General features: G+C 42.1%; 1 protein-coding gene across 10 annotated transcripts in view; it reads right to left on the bottom strand.

Annotated features, from left to right (window-relative positions):
• ADAM23 (ADAM metallopeptidase domain 23) overlaps positions 1-22,088 on the bottom strand; it is a 78,873-nt gene that overhangs the window by 8,770 nt on the left and 48,015 nt on the right. For 3 of the 10 annotated variants that reach the window (XM_028702316.2, XM_028702307.2, XM_028702298.2), the window contains 5 exons: positions 20,086-20,149; positions 18,742-18,847; positions 17,795-17,914; positions 17,252-17,420; positions 13,011-13,122 (listed from right to left, as the gene is read on the bottom strand). In XM_028702316.2, coding sequence (XP_028558149.2) covers positions 13,011-13,122; positions 17,252-17,420; positions 17,795-17,914; positions 18,742-18,847; positions 20,086-20,149 — 571 coding nt within the window. Of the gene's footprint in view, positions 1-3,319; positions 3,415-7,558; positions 7,650-11,409; positions 11,452-13,010; positions 13,123-17,251; positions 17,421-17,794; positions 17,915-18,741; positions 18,848-20,085; positions 20,150-22,088 lie in introns of those variants that run through there. The other 7 variants (XM_028702343.2, XM_028702333.2, XM_028702325.2 and 4 more) reach the window with 5 other exon arrangements.

Genomic DNA, 22,088 nt, shown 5'->3' with positions numbered 1-22,088 from the left:
CTTTATTAAAATAGAAATATATGTGCCTGAAGTCAAAATCTGAATCTTTTATATGTACTTCACTGATGGGGTTTTGTGTCAATTTTCTATATTCAACACATACAACAAAGACTTATGATTTTACTATGGTGATCCCATGATACAGAGTGTCTGCATGCACAAACTTCCACGGAAAGCTTAGAACTCCATTAAGAGGCGAATAATTTGCCTCATGGATCTGAGCTCCAATAACTGATCAGTTACACAAATTGAATGTTGGTTTTAGGTAAGCATTATATTTCCTGATCATATGTAAACTGCAATATTGATCTGATCTGAATTTATGTCATAATTCTGCATGTAAAAAAACGACGTGATAAATAAATGCTCAAGCAATACCATCTTAGCGTAACTATTTATGACTATTTACATTGAAAGATTGAGAGCCTTTGTGAATGATAATAAATCACAGGTGGTTCAGAATGGGTAATGGGTGGTTTATTAATTTAATGGGGTTCATCTCAATAAAACTAACACCTTCGAGTGAATGTTTTGAATGGCATGAAGCATGGCATAAAGTTTGGGGACCTAATCCAACCTCTGAACAATTTATTTCTGCTCTGCCACCAAGACTCCACAATTTTGGTGGCAGAGGCAAAATAATTATTTTTATGTAGACACGGCACTAGGGTGGGCAGAGCCAGTACCTTGAAAGACATGCAAATCATCCACTCCACAAATATCAGATTGATCATTTGATGAGAGGAGAGTGTGATAACACCTGCTTTGTGCAGATCAGCAACAGGGTGTGTGTGTGTGTGTGTGTGTGTGTGTGTGTGCGCGCGCGCATGTGTGTGAATAGGCAAGAGTATGTGTGGAATCTGGCACGAGCCCCGCAGAAGGTTGGGCCAACAACGAATGTGGCTCTTAGGCAATCCTAGCAACATTAATTGTAGCTGCTGCATTCACAGAACCTTCCCCAAACTACAATGCTATATATAGGGAAAGATAGTGCAGATCACCTACCGAATGGGGAGGGAAGGAGGAGGTGGAATCATAGAATTGAAGAGTTGGAAGGGACCCCGAGAGACATCCAGTCCAACCCCCATGCAATGCAGGAAGGGAGAACTTAGACAAATCCAAGTGTTTCCTTCTCTCCCCAGATGATCTGTGCTGTCAGATACTGACAGCAAGAGCCCTCTGGTAGGAAGGGTGTGCAAAGAGATAGAGAAGAAGCTTCTGATACTACAATAGAGGAAGCCATCTTGGTGTCCTTAAGAAAGCCCTATACGGCCTAGGTCCCTTGTACCTACAGGACTGCCTCTCTGTGGTATGTCCCACAGAGGAACTTACGGTCTTCAAATAAAAACATCTTGGAGGTCCCAGGCCACAGAGAGGTTAGGCTGGCCTCAACTAGAGCCAGGGCTTTTTCGGCTGTGGCTCTGATCTGGTGGAACGCTCTGTCACAAGAGACTAGGGCCATGCGGGACTTGACATCTTTCCGCAGGGCCTGCAAGACAGAGCTGTTCCACCAGGCCTTTGGCCAGGGCACAGCCTGACTCCCTCCTTTGGCAATCTTCACAGAACTCTAGCCCAATGGTTGCCATCAATTTGATTTGAATTAATTTTATAATGAAATTATTTTAGACTGTTGTGTTATTTTATTGTTGTTAGCCGCCCTGAGCCCGGCTTCGGCTGGGGAGGGTAGGATATAAATAAATTATTATTATTATTATTATTATTATTATTATTATTATTATTATGCTGTTGGACTATTGCGTCACAGTAATCTTCACTTCTAATTACAACTGGTGAAACATACTTATTTATTTATTTATTTACTTATTATACTGCCCTTCATCCATAGGGCGGTTCACATCTCACAGCATCTTAATGTTAGCTGTTATCTTATAAATGAAAGGGATGGTTCCCAAGTAAACTCTCTGAGAAAAAGGATTTCACAAAAGAGTAACAGAGATTGCAAACAAATTTCCATAAACGAACATACTCACCAGGCACTGACTAGTATGTATTAAATTTTTTGTCATCTCAATGCCTTAGTAAATTTCAAAACCTTACAGTGGGGGAAGCTGTTGGGGGGTGGGAAGAGAAGGGAATATATAGTTTGAGTAGAAACTGGCAGGGAAGAAGTTAGGTCTCAACCTTTCCCTTACCCAAAGTGGGTTTTCATCTTTTAAATGCATCTGTACATAACAACGGTCTTCAACAGCAGAACTAGCATGGAGAATGCACGCCTATTGAGAACCCATCAGCACCATCTCCCTCCCTCCCCTCCAATGCTTTGTGTTACTTCTAGCAAGGTAACATGCACGACATGGCTTCACTGTGCTGAAAATTCCCTTGTGCTAGCAAGCAGCAGCTAAGCAGAAGCACTGAGGACAAAGAAACTTTCAAAAGACAAGGTCATGTCAAGGTGCTGCATTGATACCAACTATTGCTTACAGGACAACAGCCATGCATTCTCCATATTTTCTAATTTTGCTCTAAAAATCAGTTCAGACAGCTAGGTTGATCATTCCATGCCTGCTGTGAACACAGAGGGCAGGCTGCCAGCAGACTTGTAATGAGGCACCAACCTTCAGGGCTGTACTTTGCATGATTAAAGCAGCTCACTGCTTTACCACTGGAAGAGATCCCCTGAGAAGGTACAAATTCATACAATTTGTCAATCTGGTGTATATTTTTATATTCTAGTTCCTGGATATCTGAGCATGTTCAGGCGCAGGTACATCTAGACTCTAAAATTCCTACCATAATGGGAAACTTCCTATAAGGTGTTTATAACAGCACAAGCAGATAAACAGTACAGTGGTACCTTGGTTTAAGAACAGCTTGGTTTATGAACAACTTGGATTAAGAATGCTGCAAACCCGGAAGTAGGTGTTTTGGTTTGTGAACTTTGCCTTGGAAGCAGAACATGTTCCGCTTCCTGTTGAGTGTGTTCCATTTGTAAATTGAGTCCCCCGCTGCTATGGGAAAGCACGCCTTAGTTTAAGAACGCTTTGGTTTAAGAATGGACTTCTGGAACGGATTAAGTTCGTAAACCAAGGTACCACTGTACTTTCCCCATTTTAAATCAGCATTTTGGCTCACATTGATTGAGGCCATTAATCTTAATCTACTGGTTTTGCTATTTTGACAACTTTGCATCCTGGTGACAACTTTGAGATTTTGTAACGCATATTTTAGCCCTTTCACTAAACACAGATTTATTACAGTAAAATATTACCAGAGATCTTGTAGCAGGAACTCAAAATTTAGTGATGTAAGCAGAAGAGAGATATGCCATAGCCACTGAAGAGAAGACATGCGGCATTGCTTACTTAAAGCCCCATCCTGTCCCCCCAAGGACAATAGCTGCTACCAGGATGGCACCAGCGATGGAGCCTATTATAAGATTGGTGGCGCTAGGACCTGTGACAAAGGATTATGGGAAGAAAGACATAAGAACCAACCACTTAATTAATTCACATCAAGGGAAATGTAATCAAGCAATCTTAAATAAGTGTGCTATTCAATTACTTTAAACAAACATTGTCAAAAGGGCCAAACTTACTTAATCTCTCTCTTGCTCAAACATGAATACACAGAATAAACCCACTGAAATGAATGGACTTATTCCACTGATTTTAATGGGCCAGTTCTGTTTTAGTTGGATACCACCCTGTTTGCATTTCCAAATTAATTCCTTACCAGAATATCTGCTGTTACTGAAACTCCCAACTCCAGTTCAAATGTATCCAAACTTATTACTTAATTACTATTACATATACCTAACCATGCTGCAACATTCAAATATTAGAAGTCATAGGGTGTTTTTGCTGTGATAAGACAGTCAACTGCTTTAAAAAGCTTACAGTATATCCAATCTCTAACGGTGATTGAATTACTTTCGCAGAAGAAGCAACCACAGAAGTGGAGCAAGCAGGGGCAACTAATGAGTCCAAGAGCCCTTTCTTTTCGACCCCTTCACTCTCCAGGTGCATCGATGAGAGAATGTCACTGTTTATCGGAGTACATGAATTTTGTAAAGAACATTATGCTGTGAGATTAGTTTCAATACACCTGGGTCCTAATAACAAAGAGCACCACCCAGAGAACAAGGGAGAAAAGGCATATCTACATAGGGTTTAAGACTTCCTGTTTATATTGCTGTATGATCTAAAAACGTTTTTGTTTGCATGCTGCTGCTAAAAAAATCACATTTAAACAGCAGCACCAGTATTTTAAAGAAAATGTAGGCTTTGCAACACCGAGAGGCCGAATATTGCCACCTGCTCGAAATCATTTCGTGGAGCAAACCACTGTTCACTTTAGTCCTGGTCCTAATGCCCAGGAGCAGGAAATTTATCCCTAGATCCCTTCTCCTGGATACAGATGGTTAGCACAGGAACATCTGATTTTATTACCTGTTGAGGGACAGGGAGTGGGGGGCGGTGTGTGTGAGCTGCTTGATATCAGTTTCCCCACAAAATATAACCGATGCTGTAAAAACGACACTGTCCAGTTGTCCATCTGTGCAAATATAGTGAGAGACATTCTACCTGCGTTACCTCCCCCTGCTAAATAGACCATGCCCGAAGGCAATCTCTGCATAGAACCCCGTCACTTCACCAGACTCACCCTTGCTGCATTGGAGTGAGTTCCAGGAAGGCAGGTGAATAAAAAAATCAAAGAACTCTCCAGGTGAAATATCTTCCTCACCTTCCCACAGGCTCGTCCACCATCAGTTGCCCCGTGGGAAGGATTCCTGGAGGCCTCAGAGTCTGCTCTAGATGGACTCTTTCCCACCCCACCAACTGCCCTGTGGGAAGGACCCAACCAAGCAAATGGGTCAATAAGCCTACTCCATCTGGACTCTTCTACTCCATCACCCAAAAGGCCACCTGTCACCAACTGCCCTGTGGGGAAGGATGCTGCTAACTTTATATGTTGATATTGTTTATTGTGGTTTGAAAGAATTTATTTTGACGCTAATTGTAAATTCGTCTTGGAAGGATTTGTAACCTTCATTATAAATAAATAAGATAGTAGAGAAAAGGTTGTGTTTTTATAATCTGTATTTTGTGATGCGTTTGGTGTTTCAGATATTCTGCAACTATACAAGGATTATTGACACAAAAGCAGACCTCGTTTGTTGCCAAAAAAACAAATCTTTGCCAAATGTGGCTATAAACAGAGGAGAAAGCAAACACTGTATAAAACAAATACACTGGGCACCTCTATGCACACATTCCAGAAATTATTAAGCAGACAAAAATTGCAGGCATAAAACATGTGGTGGACTCTAGAACTGAAGATTACCTTCTGCCACCCAAGAATGGGAGTTTGCCTATAAGGAAATCAATGCTGATCACATAGCAATACTGTTCTGGAGAGATCGGTCCTTGCCTCGGGAATCTATGCAGCAGTCACCAGTTAAGGCTGAAATGTGATGTGCATGGTACTGCCTTGAGGACAGTCTGAACTTCAACTGGTACTGAATGCTGCTGTTTGGTTGCTGATGAGAGGAAGATGAGTGGAGCATCTGTATCAGCTGCACTGGTCACCCGGGCATTTTCAGACCCGACTCAAAATGCTGTCTTAAATCTTTAAAGCCCTCAATGTGTTTGGGATTGAGTTATCCGAAGGACCTTTTGCCCACACAAACTAATATAATGTTGCTAAAAGGCATTCCTAGCCATAAACCTCACCTACACTTCCATAGGCAATTCCACAGCCAACCCCCAAAGCTGGTCCTTTGGAGGCGTGCAGTCCCAGTGATGTCACTCCTCGTAGATCAGCCAGCTTCCCCACCTCTAGCCCCTCAGTCTTGTCTGGATTAAGCCTGGATTATCACCCCAAAGGCAATTCCACAGCCTTCCTAGGAGTTGCCAGTGGAAATGAGGTGAGCTTGGGTTCCTTTATCATGCAAAATTTGTTTCTCTCTACCTGCTTTCTCTGCCTTTTTCCTTAATTTCCAGATCAAAGAAGACTTTGAAAAATTCAGATTGTTATAATCATTATTACCAGAAATAACTATGTGCATATTGAAGTAAGTTAATTTAAATACATACACAGGAGGAATGGTTCCTGTTGCCTCCCTTCCCTGCATTACTCAGCAAGGCTAGGGTGGATATCCCTCCAGAACTAAGGGCAGAGGGACTTCTAGGATGGGGGAAACGCCCCAAACTGGGCTTTGATAAATCAGTGGCTGCAAATCTTATAGGCGCCTACCTGGGAGTCCTGCTAAAATTAATAGGGCTCGCTTATGAGTAGACAATGTGTAGGATTCACAGTTAAGGAAATTCATGCAATGTTAAGTTTCCTCTCCCCTTCTCCTCAAACCAGCCTCCTTCCTCTTGGGGGAAGCGCAGAGCAGATGGGAAACCTACTTTCTATGAACTTCCTTAACACATTTTTAATAATAATAATAATAATAATAATAATAATAATACAAACTCTACTGTCATTAATGTAAGACAAATGATAGAAAATTGTGGATATACGAAACCAGTGTCCTTGTCACTTCCTGCCATTATATAACCTGAGGCTGATACACAGTGTGTGCAGATACATTTTAAAATTATCATAGAAACTATAGGAGCAAAATAACTTGTTGACCCTATTAAAAAAAGAGATCGTGTTCAAGGGAACAGTCAGCAAAATGCAGGTGAGTTGCTCACTGTTAAAAATGAAAAGAAACACAAAGAAAGAACTGCAGTGAAAGGTTAAACCTGGTCTGTGATAGATTTCCACAAAGAATACCAAATGGTTTTATCCCGTATCTATTTCTAATCCCATGGATGGATGGCATAAATGTCAATCAATGTGTCCATAACAGAAACTGATCTATCTCAAAAGAATATAGCAAATATCCATATAGTTTCAAAGCCCCAATCCATCTTTAGACACGTGTAACAGATGACTTCGGATAAACATCAAAAGACACCTCTGGCCAGGCCAGGTGAGCATTGTGGTACAGATGAGGCTGCACATCTAGCAGTAATATCTGTTTATCTGTTGGCTTAATGTGCAGAAGCCTGTTGTCATGTACAGAGCTTCCCTACTGAATCAGAGCATAACATGGAACATGGAACACTATTGGTCTAGAACTACTAAAAACCCTAAAGAAAGAAGAGTCAACAGTTATTAAAAGCTGGCTATTGTTCTACTTTCTTATTATTCAACTTGGATTGTTTACGTGCTGTTACCCTTAATTCCAATGGCAATAAACCAAATTTTATCAAATAGTCTAAGTTGTCTATTAGAAAGCATTTCGCAATGACTTTTTTTTAAAATTCTTTTTATATAATTTAGAGCATAGAAAACATGTAAACATCGAACTGCATTATATAAGATTCACATACATTGTTTTATGCCCCACATTGTCCCAGACAGGAGAGGGTTAAACACTGCATGAGCATATCACATGACACAGACATCCAAATCACGTGACAAATACGGTCACCACAGAACACAAAGCTAATGGGATAGTACACAGAGGGCTCAGATGCGTACAGTTACCTCACACACTAGGCACCAAACATGAAACTCTTAGACTAAGAAATATGCTTACTCTATTCCCCACCCTGTGCCTCCAAAAATCACCCCCAGAGCCAGAATGGTCCCTGCCACTGCACCTATAAGTCTGTTAGTGGCCATGCTCACTGTATAGAGGGAAAAGGGAACACTTTTTAAAAAGCAAGTCATCATGTACACAGAAGATGTCTGAAAAGAAGAATTTTAAATGGCACCCCAAAATGATAAAAAATACTTTCTTTCATTTGAATTTTACAGCCATTTAGAATTACGGAGTTATCAGAGATTATATTTGCCTGAATGCGATGCACGTCACCTATTTAAAAGCCGCCTCTATTTTGTAACTGAGCAGTGCTTTGTAAATAATAGGTGTGATCCGTACCCCCATGGGTGCAGCCACATGCGGGGGAATGGAGTTCTGTATTCTCCTTGCTTCCCCCCACACAACCACCCAAGCTGGCGTTCAGCTCCATACACTGCAACACACTGGTCATTAAAGGAAAGAAAGAAAACCATCCATGTTCTATATATATATTAAAGCAGCTATCCCTTTCCTTAACACGGTCTGGCATGTAGGGTTACTTGCTCTGAGAACCAGTGGTCAGGATTCTGGGGAAGAGGGGGATAGACTGTAAATGGGAGGTGTGTGCATGGGTCTCCTGTTGTAAAGAATGAACTGCTGATATGCGTATCGCCAAAGGCCACTAAAGCTATATGGCAACGCTCTCCTTGGCTTCCCAGAGTTTATAAAGATTTTCTCAGCCTATGCATACAGTACCCATTTCCATTTTAAGAGGGGACACGATTTTTAAACCTTCACAAATAACGAAACTATTTTGTAACATCACAGGTATACAGTGGTGCCCCGCAAGACGAAAAACTCGCTAGACGAAAGGGTTTTCCGTTTTTTGAGTCGTTCCGCAAGACGAATTTCCCTATGGGCTTGCTTCGCAAGACGAAACGTCTTGCGAGTTCTTGCGAGTTTGTTTCCTTTTTCTTAAAGCCGCTAAGCCGCTAATAGCCGCTAAGCCGCTAATAGCCGTGCTTCGCAAGACGAAAAAACCGCAAGACGAAGAGTCTCGCGGAACGGATTAATTTCGTCTTGCGAGGCACCACTGTACTGCATACTGACCAATAAAGCCAAGCACACAAGAAAGGCATTGTTTACATTTATGAGTGTTTTAGAAACACGGCTGAAAATTCCTTGCGCTCTCTTACGATGGGCCGAATTTGTCCTTTGATTCCAGGTGTATTCTTCACTACACCTTACGTTTCGTTATGCAAGACGAAGCATCTTGACCAATTTTATGGGAATTCAGCATCCAAGTAGCAATGTTACTGGAAGATGTACCAAACTTGTGCATCATATAAACTTCATGGCTACCACTTTCTCTAAAGGTTTCTATGTTGTCGTTTTTCATTATAAGGCCTACTTATGATTGCAGGGAACAGCAAGGAAATGTTAGAGACCTTCATGAAGCTTTACAAATAAAAAGACCGCTGGTTTATTTTTAACTTTTAATACATTTCCAAGTGGAAACAATGGAATTAATAGATGTTGCACTTGTCTGAAGACACTTAATTACCTATTTAGCTCATTCTTCAAGAGAAGGGAGGTGTCAGCTCTGCTTTCTACCTTCCTCTACTGTCTCCAGAATCCAGCACAAATGAAATCAAATCTCTTATCTTTCCTACAAGCTACCCAGAAAACATTCTTCTTTAGCATACCAAGATTAGTGGCATGACTTTGGGCCTCTCTTTTCATTTTGGTCTTTTCATTACGTAACACCTAAATATGTAATTGTTTGGGGACAACAACTCTTGAAAAAGTAGGGCCAGGATTAAAGAACTGTATTAGTAGTTTTTAGGGTCAGCGATGCTTTGAACTCTAGCAGCATTCCCTGTGTTGCATGTAATCATCGTTTAGTAGTGACCAAAGGTTCAAAAACCATTTAGTATGTAGTGTAGGTCAAAACTTCCACTGACCATGCACAAGTCCTTAAGGATGTTATTTGGACACCACCCTATAATTTTTCTTGACCTTTATTCTTCTTCAAGAGTCCCAACTATTATATTGAATGTAGTTTATTTCTTTTTTTTTTAATAAATTCCTTCTATCTTTATCACACTTAGAAATGAAAGAAGGTATATTTCAATTTATGCATTGTGTTTACACATAACATTTTGTTTTTTTAAAAAAACCTACCATGAATTTAAAAAAACAAATGCAATTATTATTCAGGCTTTGGTTTTTATCTCTGTGACTCATTACTTGTACTGATTATTTCATTCACAGAGATAGGAAGCCATTCCATGAAAGAATAAAACATTGTCTCTCATATTTTGAAGTTCAAATGGGGTTGGCTTGGTGTGTTTCAACTACAATTTAGAACAAAAATCATGGGACCTCCATACTAATGCCTAATTTTGTAGTTTTGGTTACAGACAACTACAGAAACAACTAGAAGGGTAAAGATTTTTTGAATTTCAATTGTGTTTTAGATAGAAGCTCTATTCTTAGATGAATTTGGGAAATATGGATATCTGATTACAAAATGTTGGCAAATTATCCTGATTTCACAGTTGAAATTGTTACCATAGCCCACTGAAAATTAGCTTTTCAGGAAAAATAGTTTAACTTTTATTATAATCCATTAGAGACCTTCTGGCTAATTATATATTTCAGAGTTCAGTGTATTTATCTATATCTGAAACTGACACTGATTTTAGATCCTGAAATACAGAAAAATGAAAAAGCAACTGATGGATGGTAAGTTCTGACAGAAATGCAATTATGCATCAGGAACAGAAGTTAATCAATTATCTTAACATAACTTACTGGTTTATATAACATCTGTAATAATTAAAAATGCATAAATATATGGTATTATAATTGATAAGACAATCTATCTATAAGGCAAATCTTTAAAAAACCCTACAAATCTGGTTTTTTCCTGATTTACATAGTTAAACACTTAACAGATACAGTACTTCTTTGAAGATCTTGTTTAGGTTTTGCTGAATGCTCACAATTTTAAAGATAGGGAGAGCAAAGAAAAATCTTATGTAATGAAAGAGTTTGATATTTTTGTCTGAATGTTGAATGCACTCTGATTTCAGAAGATAATTTTATATGTTCACCTATTCATATGTCCCAAACACAGCTAAACAGGTTTAAGGTTCTCATAACAGAATCCCTGTCACCTTAACCTTAAGCATAGTTTCTAACCTACTTCTTTCAGAAAATATTTTTGTTTCATGAATGCTTTTAAATAAGTGACTGGTTGGCTATGAAGGAGTAAAATAATAAATTAGTGGCATATGCTGGAATGCTGCAGCGTATAACTCAAAAGCAGATTATCTTTTCAGATCTAGGGCATTTTGATCCTTAGATAATGGACCATCACTGGGAATTTTTTTCACTGGGATACAAGAACAGTATGCAAGCAAGTATGGATATGCAAACAGAGTTTTGCTGCCCAATTATGTATTAGCACACCCCACTGCCAAAGGTAAAAGCTGCCTTTCAAACTGCTCTTCAGCATTGAGAACCGCTACGGTGAAATTGAGAATCAAAGTCCTGGCTTGTATGCACAATTCTCTGCCATGTACACAGCACATGTCTCTTCTTTGGACCCTGGTTTTAATTCTCTTCCTAACGCAACACAGCACACTTCCTCATATTGGTCCCATTCAATCTGACTGGCTCCTCCACTCTCTCCATCAGGTCTCGATTAATCTAGGATCTAGGATCTTGATTCATTTTGTGTTCCGAGTTACAAATGCCCTTCTTTCTTACACATTCTCAAAGCATTTTCCAACCCATTTATTTTATTATTATTATTTCTAAAAGGGTGTAGAAACAGGAATCAGGAAATAAAGACTCACCTCATAGCAGGAATGGCTCACTGAAAGTCTGCCAACGGTATCCTAAGGAGGAATAAAACTGGAAGATGGCAACTGCCCCTCCCACTAGAGAACAGAATCCCTAGGGATTGCACATTCTACATTGTTGGACCATCCATTTAGGAAGGTGGTAAGACTGGACAAAGAGATAGCTTTAACTTATCCTTCTTCCTATGTTGTGGCTCACTATTAGGAGGCCCTTGAAAAAGATCAGTGTAGAGATTTACAGTAAGCACAGGGTGCCAACTCCCCAAATTGAATGAGGTACCAAGGCACTATTTCCAACTTTCTTCCTCTGGAAACTTTGCTTTAATATTTTACAAAACTTTTAAAAGTTTAATATGCTGAATTACCACTAGGATCCAATATTTATTTCTTTGGTTAAGAGAAAATGATAATGTTATTATTAAATGCATGCACTGTAAATTCTGCATGCAGTGGTGTATCTACCATACTTTAATCAACTTCAAGTACTAATACAGATTTTCAAAATACTCACAACAACGAACAAACACAACCCAGGAAAAATATCCATACATTGAAAAACAGTATCTTCTCTATTCTGGGCTATATTGTAAATAAAAAACGGCCTGCCAAATTCTAGAGGTTAAAAGATGGGAAATGTAACAGGGTGCACTGAAAATGAGAAAATTTAAAACCAATTTCCCAAAAAAAGTCAAGCTACGGCTGGTTCACTTTTTAATACTGGGTTTTAGGGATGCTATGGTAAATAGATTCAAAGGGCTTTTAAAAAACCCAAACTTTAAAGCCTGCTAAGCACGCAACAATAAAACAAAGATCTATTTTCAGCACGCAAAAAAATTAAGAATAATTAAAATTTGGAATATTTCTTGATGCTTTTGTTACTTTTCTTCAGCGATATAGTCTACAAAAATCTTTCAGGAAGTCATATGAAAGAAGGGACTCCATAACATAACTGGGCAAAACATTTAAGGCGGCAAAGGGATGGCCCTCCCAGCTCCCATCAGCCCCAGCCACTATGACCAATGGCAAGGGATGGTGGAAGCTGTCGTGAAACAGAACTGGAACTTTCTTTGCTACTCCTGCTAAGTCCCCACAGTACTAAACAGGACTTAATTCTCAATAGACATGCACAAGATTGTGTGGTAAATGGCATTAGATGTCCCCTAAGAATGTAAGCCTCCCCTATACCGAACTTAACTCTAATAGAGATTTGTAAAGGATTGAAGTGTTCTTGTCATGGTTATAATATATCAAAAATAGAAATAACCAACAAACAAACCCCTTGCCATACTGGGATATAAGATTATCAATGGGTTTCAAATAGAATATATTACCTAGATCTATGTCATTAAACAGAAAAGGCAACAGCTAAAATGTTTTCACGGTAGGTAATGATTTTCTGTGAGCACCTCTGGAACACTACAGGTAAAAGCATAAATGCTTTTCAAGTAGCATACCTAGCATAAATGCTATTTACGTAGAAACACACACACACACACCCCTGCATTGTACATGGGCACTTTGCTCCAAATTTTCCTGCTCAAAAATGTAATTATAGAAGAGTTGGGGGTGGGAAGAAAAACTGAAATTACACAAACCCTTTGGTCCATTTGGTTTCTCTGCTTCTTCTTTCCTTTTGGGGTCATGCATGCTACAATCTGTCCCTGCCCAGGTATAGTTACAAATGCAGGTGGCTTCATTGCTGCATACCTGAAAGAAAAATTGTGTTACCACAATAATAAAAAATAATCATATGCTTGGTTCATCTGTTAAAGTTCCTAGGTAGAGTACATAGTCCTATTTAGGGGGAAATCCATTTATACTATCCATTTATAGATTTATATTTTTGTGGGATGCGGGTTGTGCTGTAGGTTAAACCACAGAGCCTAGGACTTGCTGATCAGAAGGTTGGCGGTTTGAATCCCCGCAACGGGGTGAGCTCCTGTTGCTCGGTCCCAGCTCCTGCCAACCTAGCAGTTCGAAAGCACGTCAAAGTGCAAGTAGATAAATAGGTACCGCTCCGGCAGGAAGGTAAACGGCGTTTCCATGCGCTGCTCTGGTTCACCAGAAGCGGCTTAGTCATGCTGGCCACATGACCCAGAAGCTGTACGCTGGCTCCCTCGGCCAATAAAGCGAGATGAGTGCCGCAACCCCAGAGTCGGACACGACTGGACCTAATGGTCAGGGGTCCCTTTACCTTTACCATTTATACTTTAGAACTAGAAAAAAAGTTGCTCTCAGATCTGGATGCTGCTCTACTGACCGCAGGAGAACTTGATCTGCATACACATTCCTTTAAGCATGTTCACTAATGTAAAAAGAGTTATGTGCAGTGTGCAGTGTGCTTTGAAGCACTCACGCTCACATGCTATTGCTGCATTTCAGCATAAACGGAAACTGAAACATTGGTCACTTGCTGTGAAGGCTCCTTTGGCTAGAGGCTACAGTGGGTTAACTCCCCCCCAACCCCCACTGTCCAGAACAAATAGTGACACATGATCAAACTCTGAGAAACCAGCCAGCTCCTCCCTAGTTCCAGTCTCATGAGCAAGCAAGAGAGAGCATTAGCGGAGGCAAAGAAACAAAGGCGCGCACACATGACACAAACCTGTCACATCAAAATGAGCAGAAAATGACAGTACAGACTTCTACATAAATGTGTTTCAGATGCCCAAAGGAAATGGGTGAGGCTGGATGCGTTCTGCACACCCAGCAGAAGGAGCCTTTCCCTGGGTGGGATGCAGGAGACATCCAGACTACCGTGGGACTTCCCTTCCTTCGGTTGGAGGATGGATGACGGCTAACAGATTGAGGTTGAATCCTGACAAGACAGAAGTACTGTTTTGGGGGGACAGGGGGCGGGCGGGTGTGGGGGATTCCCTGGTCCTGAATGGGGTAACTGTGCCCCTGAAGGACCAGGTGCGCAGCCTGGGAGTCATTTTGGACTCACAGCTGTCCATGGAGGCGCAGGTTAATTCTGTGTCCAGGGCGGCTGTCTACCAGCTCCACCTGGTATGCAGGTTGAGACCCTATCTGCCCACGGACTGTCTCACCAGAGTGGTGCATGCTTTAGTTATCTCCCGCTTGGACTACTGCAACGCACTCTACGTGGGGCTACCTTTGAAGGTGACCCGGAAACTGCAATTAATCCAGAATGCGGCAGCTAGACTGGTGACTGGGAGTGGCTGCCGGGACCACATAAAACTGGTCCTGAGAGATCTGCAATAGCTCCCAGTACGTTTCCGAGCACCAAAATGTTGGTGCTGACCTTTAAAGCCCTAAATGGCCTCGGTCCTGTATACCTGAAGGAGCATCTCCACCCCCATCGTTCAGCCCAGACACTGAGATCCAGCGCCGAGGGCCTTCTGGCCGTTCCCTCATTGCGAGAAATGAGGTTACAGGGAACCAGACAGAGGGCCTTCTCAGTTGTGGCGCCCACCCTGTGGAACACCCTCCCTTCAGATGTGAAAGAAATAAGCAGCTATCCTATCTTTAAAAGACATCTGAAGGCAGCCCTGTTCAGGGAAGTTTTTAATATTTAATGCTGTTCTGTTTTTAACACTTGATTGGGAGCCGCCCAGAGTGGCTGGGGAAACTCAGCCAGATGGGCGGGGTATAAATAATAAAATATTATTATTATCATATTACTCTTAAGTAAAGCTTCACCATTTGCCTAGAGGGGGTCAGAAGGGGATCAGAAGTTTGCCAACCTCGGGGATCTTTGCAATCTCCCATGTGCTTAACCTCTGGAACACTCTACTGGGTATAGGATTTCCTCTGTTAGAGAACAGTCTGTTGTAGTCACCTGAAAGGTGGTTTTCATGGACATATGCCCATGAGATAGGTTATGCTGCCACCTCATGCCCAAAGGCAGGAAATGCAACAGAGTTGAGGACAGAGAATGAAGAATGAACAACATGGGGGCAGACACCTTTCAGGTGAATACAATGGACCATTTTCTATGGCGTCTGTCCATCAGATGGAATATACTCAAGCAGTCCCAAGATAAGCATAGATGAAGAAAAGCACGTGCAGCTCTGTGGAACCACCTGCTGCAACACACATCTCCTAAAAGAAGCACCAGCAGATGAAGACATGTCAAGCTTGTAATGAGTTTGGGGTTTAGAGAAGCAACAAAAAAGAAACAAAGGCGCTTGGAGAAGATCAAGCTGCATCTCTGCAAATGTCCAAAACAGAAGCATTAGGTGCAAAGGCATCCACAGTGAAAGCAAAGTGGCCTGAGACTGTTGTGATATTAGACTGCGCCAGCAGTTTAAGTGAGTCACTTAAAGCAGGCAAAGCCACAGTCAACTGGCCAGAGTGGAGAATGAAAACTTATTTCTTGGAGTTCATGGATAGAGAGATGCAAACACTCTCTCTGACTGCTGGAAGTCCTTTGTACAATTCAAGCCAGGGGTGTAGGAAGGGGGGTGCGGAGGGTGCGGTCTGCCCTGGGTGTCATCCCTAATGGGGTGACAAAATGGCACACCATGAGGGGCAGCACCACAGCGTGCCTGAGCCATGCGTCGCTCCTGGGAGTGATGCAGTGCCTTGGGACGTGCGCTGCCCAAAATGGCAGCATGGGGCTTGTGTCCGCCAGTTGGATTCAGTGGGCAGCTCGCCGCGGTGCCCCCCTGGACGGATCGCCACCCTGCCTCTGTGGGCAGATCGCCCGGCCCCCGCTGCTGCGGGTGCTGGAGCAGCTAGCTACACCCCTGATTCAAGCATTTCTCAAGTGCCTATCAAACATCCAATGCCAAACTTTCTCAAGAGGGTGGACTGGATTGGGACAAAAGGACGGTAGCACGATGTCCTGAAAGCTATAATGTACCTGCCGAATGGACACAGAAGAAGATAAAATCATCTTTGAGGCACACAAGGCAATGAAAGCCTTTCAGGTACTTTGATCTGTTTTGTGGAAGAATGCAGGATGCCATGAAGGTATCAATAACCTGTGCTTCAGGCACTGCTGCTCAAACACCATTCTTCTACATTCACCCACTTCAGATCCAGATATCACACGGGACCCAAGCAAACCCAAGCAAAGAGGAAGCGGTCATGGTGGCTCCGTTGAGAGCCTGAGTAGGTCTAAAAACCAGGGCCAACATGGCCCATCAAGGCATAAAGGAGACTCTTGGCCAAGGACTCGCATTCACCACTCTCATCTGGAAATGAGAGAAGACCTGGAGAAGTTGAGTGTTGGAAGGAGTTGCAAACAGATCCAGTTGAAGCAGTCCAAAATGCGTCAGGGACTGGCTGGATGAGGAAGAGTGGTGAGAGCCATCCATTTTAAAAGAGGATTAGACAAATTCATAGATGATACGTCAATCATTGTCTATTAGTCATCATGGCTATGTTGTACCTCCACTATCAAAGGCTGTTTGCTTCTGAATACTGTACGCTGGGGAACGTGAGTGAGAGAGTGCTCTTGTGCTCATTTGCAGACTGAAAGCTTCCTGTAGGCAGCTGGTTAGTTACTGACAAGGGACAGCTGAATGAGAAAGGCCTAATCCAGCAGCACTCACTTCTTAAATGAAATTAAAATTGTGGCCTTTATTTTCCAGATCTCCATCAAGTTGTTCTGCTCTAGGCACAACTGGAAAAAACAACCCAGTTCACAGAACGCACCTGCTGGAATATCAGCCAGCATTTTTGAAGGTAAACAGAAGTACTGAGAGGAAAGAGCAATATCGCTTTCTCAGTGTCCAGTGTGAAGACACATATAGGTTAATGGTGAGAAATACTACAAAATGGTTTTTTTATTGAACTAGGAATATGGACTAATCTTAGCTGAGCTTCTCTGAACTAGGAAAGTGGGCAAAACTTAGTTGGGACTTACCCCATGTCCAGAACAAACTTTTCCATTAGCACCAATAGGGCAGCTGCTTATATTCAGAGACTGGATAGACAGACACCTTCTGTCCATACACATCATCTGAGGACCACACGGAGCTCCATCTTCAACATATCCTAAATCTGTATCATCATCTAGAAGTACGTGGGCACAACTGGAAGAAGTTTTTTTAAGCTCTTAGCATGACTGAAAAGTTTATAAAGTAAGCAAATGTATAAAGTAAGCTCATGGATCTCAAAATACTCTGAGAAGCAAGTACTATATTGACTACACTGAAGTCAATAGTAAAACTTTGAATTATTTCAATGAGGCAGCAAGAACAAAAGCAGGTAAGTTTTAGAAACATTGATATTAAATATTGGTGTCTATGTTTGGGACATGTACTACAGAAATGTAAACTAAACTTAAGTCTTATGAAACAAAACTTTGGTTTTAGTTCTTGAGAAGTTAACTTCCAAAATATACCTTAATTATTCAGCTGAAAGTGCTAAAAATGCATTAATACACCTTGTATATGACACTACTCACCTGCAATTCACTACTACACCTTGGTGGAAAAAAGAAGTTGGGATGATTTCTCCCTGAAGGTGACCAATTCGTGGAACTCCATCAAGATTTGCACAAAGCAATAACCCACAGAACACATCACTGTAAAATAAAATAAAAATATACTACATTAACAACCTATTTTGTAAAATGGAAATTGTTCCCAAGTGCAGTTGAATCCTGCTGAAGCTGAGATTGCAATCAGGACTGATCAGCCAATGGTCAGTGGGACAGACTACACTTTTAGAGTTCTTGGTCAGCAACTTGAGAGCAACAGATCCCTGCCAAAAGCAAGGGGGAAATCGGCTGATGGGCACTGACTGTAATCCCCACTGATACAGGCTGAAGGAACCTTCCTTTGCAGTAACCCCTTGAGCCTAAGCCAAGCTGCAAAGAAATGAAAAAAAATATTTCATTTGAAGCTGGGCCACCTGATGTTATGGTGTTGTTGGACCACTGACAGGTGGGTTACCCTGCCTACCTGCCAAAGTGGCCTGTAGATAGTGGGTTAGCTGAGGACCCGACTCACCAGCCAGATCCTATTCTCCACCCTTTATGGAATATGCATCTATTCAGATTACATAATGTAAAAGAATTTTAAAAAGAGATCACAGCATAGTAGAGTGGTGACACAAAGCACTACAAATCAGCAGGTCAAAGTGTTTCTAAGCAATGAAAATAACTAAAAGACAAAATGAGCTCTGCAAATGGGCTATGAAATTCAGGACCCTGCTGAGCACAACAGACAGTGTCTTGTATCCTAAATGTGTTTAAATTCTCTACAGAAACTTTTATTGCATATTTATTGAACTTATATCTCACCCTTCCTTCCAAAGGAACTCAGGCCGGTTTCTTATTTCAGAAAAACAAAACAGTAATTGGAATTTCTAACCACGACGTTTATATTCATTCTAAAAGGTTAAACTTACTGCTTGTTGCATGGAATCCATTTCTCTCCATCCTTTCCACAGTTCCCCTTTTTCGTGCCTTCTGTGTTTAGCTTCTCGTAACAGTGTTTATGAGATCCTGAAGCCTCTATGGAAGAAAAAGTGAAAAGTAATTTCTACTAACATACCCAGGCAAGCAAAATGCTCTCCCGTTAAAAAGTAGCCAAGAGAATAGGAACTGCTGAGGTTGCTAGCATTACTTTTTAAAGGTGAATGTCCTAAATGCTTTGCATGTTACAAACGTAATGTGTGTGTCTGAAAATCGCTTTCTGAATCACGTACTTGATAAAAAATAAATAAATACATGCACCAGGAACTTGGAGGTTATTTTTTTACCACTACATAGTGGAAAGCATGTGATGCATAGTGACGGTACATTGAAAGTTTATTAAATTACACAGTGAAAAATGAGTAAGAAGAAAGATCCTAAGGTTAAGTTAAGAAAGTTACAGAAATAAAACTTCCCCTCTTCCTTACTCCAAGATAAGCTTCTTGGGCGGAGGAAGGTCAAGGGAGCTTCCTGAAAAATGTAGAATGGGACACAGGGCTGCTGCAGAAGTGGAGAATCACAAAAAAATGGGTTTAGAGCCTAAGATTATTTGAGGAAGTTTATGAAGGGAAACTTTTTCCTACTGCCTTCTCCTGCTAACAGCCCAAGTACTGCACCCAACATTATTCAGGTGGGTCTCTTGGCTCCAAACAGAGTGGCTTTTGAGAGAACACCAGAGAAAGGAGGAGGCAGCAGACTTTCCTCTAAGTTTTCTTAGGACAGGAAAGGCCTGTCTCATATACATATGGAATGTGGCCATAAGTACCATGATGGCTCTAGAATGCAGATGGAGACAGGCCTTTTCTGTCCTAAGAAAACTTAAATAGAGGAAAGGAAGGGCAGATCCTGAAGCTGAGGCTCCAATACTTTGGCCACCTCAGAAGAAGAGAAGACTCCCTGGAAAAGGCCCTGGTGTTGGGAAAGATGGAGGACACAAGGAGAAGGGGACGACAGAGGACGAGATGGTTGGAGAGTGTTCTCAAAGCTACCAGCATGAGTTTGACCAAACCGTGGGAGGCAGTGGAAGACAGGAGTGCATGGTGTGCTCTGGTCCAGGGGATCACGAAGAGTCGGACACGACAAAACAACAAGTGTGTGTGTGTGTGTGTGTGTGTGTGTGTGTGCATGTGTATTAAAAACTACAAAAATTACTTTTTTGAACATTACCTTTTATTACTGAAAAGCACAATTTTAATTGAAAAATTATACCAAAGGGAAAAGCAGGCAGCACAAACAAGAAAAATGCATCTGAATACAGCATACTTAAATCAACCTACTCGTTCCCCAGATGTATTTGCACTGATTATCTCTCGTCTTGCATTCTCCATTGTAGCAACGACCCTAAATAGAAACAAATCGCAATTAATATACATTTTGTCTTTCAGACAGGGACAAGAAAAAGCTGACCTATTTTATCAGCAACAGACATACTTTTTTTTCCTTTTTCAACACTGCTTTGTTACCAAAGGGAACGCTCGGAGCAGTTTCCTGGGTCAGTCTCTTTAGGAAACGTAAATTAATACTGCTCCGTATTCCATGTAGGAGATTCCTGCATTGCAGTGGGCTGAGACGGGATGCCCCCAGGGCCCCTTCCAAACCCTACAATTTGATGGTTCCCAGTGGGAGAGCCGCTTCTTCAGAGTAAAGGTAAAGGTAAAGGGACCCCTGACCATTAGGTCCAGTCGTGACCGACTCTGGGGTTGTGGCGCTCATCTCGCTTTATTGGCCAAGGGAGCTGGCGTTTGTCTGCAGACAGCTTCCGGGTCATGTGGCCAGCATGACTAAGCCGCTTTCTGGCGAACCAGAGCAGCGCACGGAAATGCCCTTTACCTTCCCGCTGGAGCGGTACCTATTTATCTACTTGAACTTTGATGTGCTTTCGAACTGCTAGGCTGGCAGGAGCAGGGACCGAGCAATGGGAGCTCACCCCGTCACAGAGATTCGAACCGCCAACCTTCTGATCGGCAAGTCCTAGGCTCTGTGGTTTAACCCACAGCACTATAAAATCTTAACATGCGAAAAATTGATTGTTTCCGCATTGACAGATGCTGCACAGATACCAGTATCCAACAACCTCAGAATGGTCATGTTGCTATTGTCTAACATTTATAAGTTATGAGGGATTCAAAGGGCATGGAGAGAATGTTGCGAGAGAGATCATTCCAAACGTAATGAAGCACACCTAGAAGACACTGAGTGCAGGTTAGAATCTGATTCCTTAAATGCTGAGGGTGGGTTACCGTATTTTTCGCTCTATAGGATGCACCTGACCATAGGACCCACCTTGTTTTAGAGGGGGAGAACAAGAAAAAAAATTCTCCCCCTCTCTGCGCAGCGCCCCTTCAGCGAAGCGGCAGGAGAAACAGAGCCCTTTCCATTTCTCCTCCCGCTTAGCTGAAGGGGTGCTGCGCCTTAGCTGAAGGGGCACCTACCCTTCAGCAAAAGGAACCTGAAGCCTCCGGAGGCTTCAGGCGGCTATCTTTGAAGCCTGGAGATTGAGAGGGGTCAGTGCGCACCGACCCCTCTTGCTCTCCAGGCTTCAGCGAAAGCAACGCGAAGGCTACGGAGTGCGGCGGGAGCGCTCCCATTGCGCTTCGGAGGCTTCGCGTTGCTATTGCTGAAACCAAAAAGCCTGCATTCGCTCCATAAGATGAACACATTTCCCCTTAATTTTTGGAGGGGAAAATGTGTGTCTTATAGAGCGAAAAATATGCTATATATGCAGGATGAGCACTGGATAATACTATTGCAGGTATGGCCAAACTGTTTCAGCCCAAGAGCCACGTACTTAGGATTGTCCAACTCTTTAAGGCCCATAGGTCAGCTGTGGGCATTGCAAAACTGGCCAACGCACACTGCCTTGTACACTCATACAGAACACACACATTCAGAAACATACGCACAGGCAGGGGGGCAGACACACACAGAGAGATTGGCAATGCACACACTCAAGGCAGTCTGCCCCCCTACCGTTCTGCTTTTCTATCCCAGAGAAAAGCCCTCCCACTCACCTTGCAAAGCAGCCTCTTCTCCCTGTGCCTTGGAGCCTGGCAAAATGGTGCTGGGGATCAGGAAACAGAGAGGAGTGCTCCTTCCTGTTTTCTGAGCCACAAAACCTTGCAGTGGCACCACAACTGTGGGAGACGGTTAGTGGAGGACTTCAAAAGGTGGCAAAAGTGCAAGGTGGCTGAGTTTTAGAAGGCCCTTCATAATAGCTCTACAGCAGAGATGTCACAACACCACAACAGCAACACCCCCAGCAGAAGTTTTATTTTTATTT

This window comes from Podarcis muralis, chromosome 1 (genome assembly GCF_964188315.1).
Source record: "Podarcis muralis chromosome 1, rPodMur119.hap1.1, whole genome shotgun sequence".
NCBI lineage: Eukaryota > Metazoa > Chordata > Lepidosauria > Squamata > Lacertidae > Podarcis > Podarcis muralis.
Note: the sequence above shows the minus strand (reverse complement) of the source record. Positions and strands in the feature narration are given on the sequence as shown.